The 10,130-nt window shown below is 32.8% G+C and overlaps 1 protein-coding gene across 1 annotated transcript; it reads right to left on the bottom strand.

The window, feature by feature from the left end:
• Nucleotides 1–4,015: 4,015 nt before the first annotated feature.
• On the bottom strand, nt 4,016–4,594 carry LOC124934636 (aspartic proteinase CDR1-like). Its single transcript, XM_047475159.1, has one exon. The coding sequence runs from the start codon at nt 4,592–4,594 to the stop codon at nt 4,016–4,018; it is 579 nt and encodes a 192-aa protein (XP_047331115.1).
• Nucleotides 4,595–10,130: the final 5,536 nt, after the last annotated feature.

The following is a 10,130-nucleotide window of genomic DNA, read 5'->3' as shown; positions in this document are numbered from 1 at the left end:
TGCAAATGAGGATGAGAGGATGTTGGTGGGTAAAAACCGTCATATCTTCTTCCAAACTTGATGCAATCTTGAAATAGCTTTAACACACTTCTTGCACATAAGCATTCAAAACAATGATAGATCCATTCATTTGGGATCCATTTTATCTTGCAAAATTCACAATAATACTCTTGTTCGTCACTCTCATAAGTGGTCAAAATAGAAATTGAATATATTAATTTGTATCAAATATGTTGTATTAATGTGTGATTTCTCGAGGTAGTAACAAACAACATATGTTAATACTATACTTTCAAACAATACAACAATACTAGAATCTCGTATTAGATTTTTTTTACCACATGAGTTGCAACATACGATAAATCGGTCAAGCTTCAAAAGGAGAAGTTGCTCATGAGTTTTGATTTTGACGTAACTTGGAAGTTATGCTTTTAATTTGTAGCTCAAACACATTACTCATCCATTAAAGTTCGAGTCACCTAAAACACAACAACAACCTGACTAGTTCTAAAATCATTTTATTGGATAAATCACAAACAATGTCTAAACACTATTTTACAAATATAAATAATGTGTATGTAAGCATTAAAACTGAACAATGTATATTGGTTTGAAGATATAGCCTAAGAATAAAGAATGCAAATAAAGAGAGCAACAACATTAATTTTATTTTGAATTGTTTTAATAAAATTAATAATAATAATATATATATATATATATATATATTGGAATGGTTAATCTAATTAAACAATTTAAAAATATTTGATTTTTAATTAATATTATAAATAAAATATATGATAAATGGAATTTATAAATTAATATGTTTAATCTTGTTAAAATTATAAAAATAAAATTATTATTTCAAAACATTTTATTTGAAATTATGATTAATTTGAACAATTATAAATGGATATATATACAAATTAAAATTATTTAATTTTAATTATTTTAAAAAAATATCATAATTTAAAACTATTTTATTATTTTTTGTTTTATATGTAAAATGTTAAATATATGCATCTCTTTTAGGGCGGAAAATGAATCCAGCAAACGCTCTGTCAAAGTTTGACATTGATTAAAATCGACTAGTTTAATATTCGATCCTAGCTCATATCATATTTGTTCGATAGCTTGTTGAAATTTTTCAAAATCTTGAACATGTCTCGCTTTGTTTTTTAAATCTAAACAATGTGTATATTAACATTAAACTGTAATTGTACCTTGGTTTGAAGATATTGTTATAATATTGTGATAATGTTTATAAAATAGAAATAACTTATGTAACCACATAAATTATTCGATACAATTTCTTTTTATTCTAACCCATATAACTGATTAAGAGAATGAAAATAAAATCAATAGCAACTTTAATTTTATTGTAAATTGTTTTAATAAAATTAATAATTCTAATATTTTATTATCAGTTAGTGGTTGATCACTCCAAACCTAGATAGAAAGGGTCATCGACCAATATCAGAACCATAACATCAAATTTCAATTATAGTGGTTATAATTTTTAGAAAAATCATCTTACTGACATAAATTTCATTCATGTGGAATCTTCAATTAAGCTTTTAGTAGATCTGGATTGACTTTGAGTGTGATTTGTGATTTATGAGTTCACGTGTCATAGCTTTGAAAATTTTGAATTATCAACCAAGATATGGAGTTTCTGTCATAACTATTTCTTTCTATTTTCGATACCATTTGGTACAATTTGAAGGGTTTTTAGATTGATTGATATTGTTCCAAGTAAAAAGTCGATTAAATATATCAAAAGGTCATTGGATGGATTTGATTCTCACTGCATTCTAAAAAAAAAGGAAGAAAAAAGAACGGCTTACTTTTGATTCTTAGATCCCAATCAAATATGACTACGAATCGTTGGATGATATTTTTGAAAACGTGTTAGCCTACCAAATAAACACAATAACACAAAAATAGATATATTTGTTTCATTTAAGCTATTACTTAATTTATTTATTTATTGATGCACTCACTTTTAGGAAACTATACCATGACACCCCACAGTTATGGTCCTTCGTTTAAACATGTGACATTTTGATCTCTTAAGTGTAATTAGTTTTATTTTAATTTTTTTTGAAACTTAATTACTTTAGGATTGAACAACAATTTAAAAATAAATATTTTTTAATCTCATGCAAGGTTAGAAAATAATTATATATGTGTTGTAATTATTAAAAATTATAAATTTAGAGAAAAAATTAGTGTCTACTATTCAAAATTTTGTTTGATTTCAAACCATTGAAAAATGCATATTTTGAGCCACACAATATTGATTGATTATAGTAAGAGTCAATAAAATTAGTATGGTCCTCACTAATCTTCTTTTTCAACCCCTTTTGTTTTTACTTTGATATTCTTCATCCTCTATCTTTCTCCTTCATTTCAATTCAGCCCTCATTTATTCTTTATTTAGTTTAGCCATCCATTTTTATTTTGGTTTCATTTGAGCAGCAAACTTTTGGAAATGTCTTGTTTGGGATTGAGTTTTTTCTGGAGTTCATATTCCATTGTCTTGTTTGGAATTTAAAAGAAATATTACAATTATGGAAATATGTTGTTCGATTTAGTTTTTTTGTACCATCATCGTTAAAGTCAGTTTAAGATTCATTTATTTATTTGCAGTTCGATTAATCGATTAAAAGATTTTTTTGATTAATTTCATTCGTTCACCAAAACATATTACAATAGTATCAAATATGTTTTAAATTTTTTTTATATCAAACTAGTTTTGAAAAACAAATATATATTATAGTTAATTGATGGTTGGTTAAAATCTTCTAAAAACTTCATGAATAATTAAAAAAATATAAATACAAAATAAGTTTATTATTGGTCACCGTTTACCCATAAAATATTACTACAAAATCTCAATCAAACTCAAAATCATCAGAGCCTCCCATAATTATAATATTACAATTAATTTAGCCAAAATATTTGAGTTTAATAAATCACACAAAATGAAGATTTATGACAAAAAAAAAGAAGATAAAAAACAATAATTTTTAGGTATTTATAAGTATTAGATATTATAAATGAAGGGAAATTAGTTTAATTAATTACAAATTGTTTGTGTGATTTTTTTTTTATCTAAATGTGTGATGCATTTTTAGATTCAGATAAATTCTAATATCAAATTTATAAGATAATTAATCTTAAATTATAGAAAATCAATTATTTTTTTGTTATTTTTTAAAATTATGATCTTACAATGGTTTGTATTTTTGTTGCATAAATGAAATTTATAGACACTTAAAATTTGTTTGCCTTAATATATAATATAGTTTATATATTATATATATAATATAAGTTATGTTATTTTATTTGTGACATTTCCATTATTAATTATAAAATTGTATTTAAACCCACTAGGGTATTTAAAACGGCAAGGATCAGTATTAAAAATATCGTATGTGCTAGATTTTTATATTATAATGTTTTTTATGAAAATTATATTTTAAAATAATAGCATTTAATAAACAACCTTCCATTATATATATATAATTAATTTTTCAATATTTACAAATCAAACTTTGAATCTTATGTTTAGATGAGAAAGTAAAATAATTACTCAAATTATTAATTACTTACATTTATAACTAAAAGATAAATTAAATTAATGGAATCAATTAATTTAATTAATTCAAAAAAAATTATTTATTAGAGCAGCTAAGTTTCGATGAGAAATAGAAAACAAGTTATTTTTTTTATTAAATAGTAAATGTATAATAAAACATGATCGAAGAGTTTATTTAATTAAACACACAACCATACCGAACAAAAAATAAAATAAAACATACAAAAAATACAAACACTTCGGCCAAATATCGCACTTTTTGCATGTATATTCTCCAAAATAGCGATTAATACAATTCAAATATACCAGCTAATTCAATACTATTATATTATTCAAATTTGTTTCCTCATTAATACTCATTTTATTCTCTTCGAACTCCTAAATTGGAGTAGCAATGATTAACTCTTTGAACAATCAGTTGGTAGAATCACTCTTATTCTCAAGATCATATCCAATCATGTAATCCATTTGTAACAAGCTCCCAATTATAGTTTCATCATTGGTTGGGTATATCGAGAAGCACCATAAGCCGCTATAGTTAATGATTGTGTATCTCGGCGTCAAAACTAATTCAACCCCTCCAGATAAATAGAAAATGATAGTAGGAAAGTTTGGAAAGAATATGTAACAATTTTTTAAATAGCCAAATGGAATTGGTGGGACTCTAACCGCGCTTTTTATTACTTTCTCCACTTGTTGGTATAAATCCGTCGGCAAATAAGATAGAAAAGAGCCGGTATCTAACAAGGCAGAACTCATACAAGGAATTCTCGTATAGGTTTTCTCATTACCAACCATGAAGGGATATGTCACATTTTGGACACTAATCCCTTCCAATGTGACATAATAGGCGGATACCAACGGGGTGCTGCGCCCGGGCATAATTGCGCCAGCCCCGAAGCTGATCTTACTTTTTGCATGTTTGATCGAATAATGAACTAGGCAGTACGCGAACTTACCATCGACACTATCGCTAAGCTGGCTTATTAACATACCTATTATGTTACTCTCATCAAACTAAATGTAAAGGTTGTTCACTCTCAATAACACTAAAATGATATTGATAGAAGGATAGAAGATATAAACCCCACCCACATCAAATATTCTGATCCAAGTCCAAATTTAGAACTCATAGATTTAAGACCGAGAGAAGATCCGAAAAATAACGAAGAATGACATAATGAATTATTTTTCATTATAGATCCATACATGTTTCCACAACTACAGTTTACCTTAAGTTATCAAAATAAAATATTATGATTATAAAATTAATGAACAAAAATCTAGATTCAAGATTCTAACATCAAGGAATTAGAAGTTTCATGATTCAATTAATTTGAAGTTGAAGATAATTAGGTTTTGTGTCACTCAGATTTGAGTTGGTATTCTATTTTGTTTAGTTTAACATTTTGTTTAGCTAGATTAGATTTTTCTTCCTAAATTTTAAAATCTGAATAATACTCTCAGCTAGCTTTGTGAGTTGTTAGTTTTTCATATTCGTCAATTGTATTGGGTATGTTTTCTTGAGTTTGTGTACATTCTCATTTTAGCAGTAAATGAGATAAAGTTAATTAGATAAAATTTTCTGATCTAGAATTGTCTCTTGTATTCAATAAATATTTATTGAAAATGATATTTTCTTTGAAGACCCTATTATATTTATCTTCTCTTGATTTGATTTGTACGAGTTTCTCATTATATTGACCATAAATGTAGACCCTATTATATCAATGACTCTAACCAGGCTCAGGTTGAGAGAAATGTGAACAGGTCTGAACTTAATAACAATGAACGCACTAAGGATGATAAGATGGGCAACCAAAAGCAAGAACAGATAAGGGTAAGGAAGAAGATAGGAAAAAGAATGAAGTGGGTAAGGGTACAAGCTGGCCCTACTAACGTTGATCATATTGGTCATGTTCAGGGCACCGGTCCTAGGGATTCTGTTTTCTCAAGAATAGGTCCTATTCAAAATGTCAGTCCTGGTCAGCGTATCGGTCCTGATAAAGTTGGACATAGACACACCGGTCCTAGAGTTTCTCATAAAGCTACTGTTCCTAGCCATATTGACCATATTAAGTATGGTCTTGAACTTGTTGATCATGAAACTACTCAAGCTACCGGACTTGCTACTACAGGTCCTGATGAAAAATGTGCAACCATTGCTGATCCTGGCTATATTGGTCCTAATACTAGCACAAGTCCTATTATTGTGGATGATACTATTGTTGGTCCTAACTCCACCGATCCCAATACTGATCAAAGAACTGGTCTTGATGTAACTACATGTCCTAGTTCCAAAGTTTCTGAAATTCAAAGATCTATGGGACGGGGAATACTTGGCCCATATGAAACAAGCAAAATTGGATCTGAAGGCACTCCAATAGGTCGTGAGTCTACTCTTCACAGTTCTAGGAATACAAGCAGGAACCTAAAAAAAAATGTCATCAAATTTCGAAATGACCTGACCCTTAGGCTCAGAGCCACCTTTCGAGATGATGAACAGGAAAATCTTGGAATAAGTAATAAAGAAGCTCTTGAAAATGGACTGGGAAATCTTGGCTTTTGTGAAATCAAAAGATCAAGTGCAGAAGAAGACAATTTGATCTTGAATAAGGCAGTGAGCCTTAATTCTGAAGTAGGTAGAATAAAAACCGATAACAAACATGAATCTAGTAGTGAAGAGGTTCAAAGTCAGAAAAGATCTACTAAAGCAGAACAAGATGAAAATCGAAGACAAAGCAGAAAGATCCTGGATCCAGAAACTACTAAATCTATCACGGGAGAAGATGAGATCTACATGAGGCAACCCTCACTCAATGGCAATAGTATTCCATGTAATCAAACTGTAACCATTGAGGATAGTGAGGCAAGTGATGCTTATGATTTCTCTGATGAAGAGGTCCAGGACAGTCTGGAAAGTCAGGAACCCAACACTTATATTCATTCATGAATATAGTGACATGGAACATAAGGGGACTCAATGACCCTCTAAAATGTAAAGAAATCAGGAGGATCATTGAGAATCAGAAGATCACTATTATGGGTATTCTTGAGACAAAAGTCAAAAGTCGGAACGTTGAGAAGGTTAGCAAACTGTGTATTGATAGTAGCTGGGAAATCATTCATAACTCAAATGACAAAACGGGCAGAATCTGGGTTATTTGGGATAACAAAGTTGTTGAGGTGATGACTCTTTTTTCGAATGATCAAGCAATCCTGGTGGAGGTCAAAGACAGAATCACAAGAATCGTGTTTAATCTTGCTATTATCTATGGTAGCAACTCAAGCACGGAAAGAAGACTCCTCTGGAATTGTCTTAGAAACTGGATCGGTATTGATAAATCTTGGGCTGTCCTCGGTGATTACAACGTAACTAGAAACGAATCTGATCGTAGCCCAGAATCTAAAATTACTCGGGATATGATTGAATTTAATGACTGCATCAGAGATATGGGTTGTATCGAGCCTACCAATTCTGGGAACTTCTTCACTTGGTCTTCTACGAGAGGGAATGAACAAATTAGAAAAAGTAGAATTGACAGATGTCTGGTAAATGAGAACTGGATTAACCAATTTCCGAGAAGTCAACTTCATGTTTTGAATCCGGGTATATCTGATCACTGCCCGATTAAATTGTTTTGGGAAAAGGAAGAAAGGTTCAAAAGGCCCTTTAAATTTTTAAATTTTTGGATGGATAACGATAAATTCAAGGGTATCCTCGAAAGTGTATGGTCAACAGATGTCAGAGGTTCCAACATGTACAGGGTTTCTAAGAAGCTTAAGCTCCTGAAGAATCATCTCCAAAGCTTTGACAAGAAGAAGTTCAGTAATATCTCCAATAGAGTTCTGGCTGCTAGAGAAGAACTGGAAGAGGTTCAGAAAAAGTTATTAAGGGATGATAGTGATGAACAACTCAATGAAACAGAAAGATATGCGCTTGAAAACTTCAGGAAGCTGAGTGTGCTTGAAGAGAATTTTGTTAGACAGAAATCAAGACAGAGCTGGCTTTCGTTGGGTGACAAAAACACAGCTTTCTTCTACAGAAAATGCAAGACTGGAAACATGAGAAACAATGTGTACAGGCTGAAGAATGATGATGGTGAATATGTTCAGGGTCAAAAGGGTGTCCAAGATCTGGCTATTGATTTCTATAAGCAGCTTATGGGTACAAGAAAGCAGCATCAAAGTCACCTGAATACCTTGTATCAAATTATTGATAGGAAAATCTCTGCAGAAGATAGTCGCGAGTTGATAAGGGTGGTCACGAAGGTTGAGGTTAAAGAAGCTCTGTTTAGTAATGATGGGAATAAAAGTCCGGGTCCTGATGGGTTTAATGCACAGTTCTTCAAAGATAATTGGTCGGTTGTGGGTAAAGATGTTATTGATGGGGTTCTGGAGTTTTTCAAAAACAGGAAGATGTTAAAGCAATGGAATACAGCGGTCCTAACCTTGATCCCCAAAACTGCGGTACCTGAGAAAGTACAAGATTTCAGACAAATTTCCTGCTGCAATGTGATTTATAAAATAATTTCCAAAATTATTTCTAAACGTTTTAAAAATGTTATAAGAAAAATAATAAATCTTAATCAATCTGCATTCATCCCCGGTAGGACAATCTCTCATAATATTCTTCTCATGCAGAGCCTATTAAAAGGCTACGGGAAAAAGAATATATCCCCGAGAGTGGCTTTCAAAATAGATATCAAGAAAGCTTTTGACTCTGTTAGATGGGAAGCCATTCGAGACTTTCTGGTTGTTTCTGCTTTTCCTATGATTTTTATCGATTGGATTATGCAATGCGTTTCATCATCTTGCTTTGTTGTTAGCGTCAATGGAGTCCACAGAGGCTATTTCAAGGGTGAAAACGGGGTAAGGCAAGGGGACCCCCTCTCTTCTTACCTTTTCGTAGCTATCATGGAGATCTTTGAGAGCATCTTCGCGATGTTCCGAAAGAATCATCCATACATCTTTCACCCATTCTGTGAGGTAGAGGAGGTAACACATTTATGCTTTGCTGACGATTTGTTCATTCTAGCGCACGCGGACGTTGATTTCATTAAAACTATTAGGGCTGCACTAACGTTCTTTTCGGAGGTAACAGGTTTAACTATTAATGAAAGCAAAAGTGTGGCATTTTATGGAGGCGTGAAGGACGAAACAAAACAGGACATCTTCAACATCATGGGCATCAAGGAAGGCAGATTTCCCATAAGGTACTTAGGAATTCCGTTAACTGAAAAGCAGATCGAGATCTCACACTGCAAGCCGCTGATTGAAAAGGTAAAAAACACGATATCTGGCTGGGCAGCGAAAAAACTTTCTTATGCAGGGAGGATCGAACTTATCAAAACCGTGGTTATGGGCATAGTTGGCTATTGGGCGCAGAAAATGGTCATTCCGAAGAAGGTAATGAAGAACTCGACACACTGATGAGAAACTTTATCTGGGGTAATAGTGGAAGAGGAGGAAAGAAAGTCAAATGGACCGCTCTATGCAAACCGAAGGACGAGGGAGGCATCGACTTGGAGAACTATATCGAGTGGAACAAGGCTCTAACCTTCAAGCATTTGTGGGCTTTGGAGCGCAATCAGGAGTCACTATGGATCAAATGGGTGCATACGAGATTTATGAAACACGAAACCAGCATCTGGACCTACAAAATTCACGAAGGTATGAGCTGGTCTCTAAAAAAAATTCTTAAACTAAGAAGCGATATTGCAGATCTTTATGACATCCGACTAGGGGACGGGAAAGGCACTCTATTCTGGCACGACCCTTGGTTTGAAAACCAGCCCATCATCGACAAGGAGCAGTTTCAAAATACTCGTATCAGAAGGGACTGCGCAAAAGCGAAAATCAGAGACATCAAATACGGGAATTGGAACTTGCTCTTGAGAAGAATTCCAGAAGGAAAGAGGATACTTGATCATATAAGTAACATACAACTACACGACAGACCGGATATTCATGAATGGAAAGCTGAGGACAATGGGAAGCTGGTATTGAAGAAAATATGGGAGGTAATCCGGGAAAAAGCGCAGAAAGTAGAATGGGCTCCTCTTGTATGGTCAACGAAGATTATCCCTCGACACCAGTTCATCCTATGACTCGCCTTCTGGGAAAGACTCAACACACGTGATCGTATCAGTAAGTATATGAGCATCCCGGACGCGAGCTGTCTTCTATGCATAGGAAATGAAGAAACCATAGATCACCTATTCGGGAGCTGTTGTATTGCTTCGGAGCTTTGGGACAGATTCTATAAAAGCCTGGAGCTGATCAGTTTCCCGAACGAATGGAATGAAATCAAAGAAGCGACACTACTCAAAGCCAAGGGAAATAGATTTGCAACAAGCGTGTTCAAGTGCGGCTTTGGAGCAGTGGTGTATAACATTTGGCAAGAACGGAATGCAAGGGTATATGACAGAACCCGCAGGAGCATTGACGAGTTATGGAAAGATATTGTATCGGATTGCAGCGCCCTCGCGGGAACGTGGAGAGGAATTCCAAGCACGGAGCAGAACTG

Source organism: Impatiens glandulifera, chromosome 4 (genome assembly GCF_907164915.1).
Source record: "Impatiens glandulifera chromosome 4, dImpGla2.1, whole genome shotgun sequence".
Lineage (NCBI taxonomy): Eukaryota > Viridiplantae > Streptophyta > Magnoliopsida > Ericales > Balsaminaceae > Impatiens > Impatiens glandulifera.
Note: the sequence above shows the minus strand (reverse complement) of the source record. Positions and strands in the feature narration are given on the sequence as shown.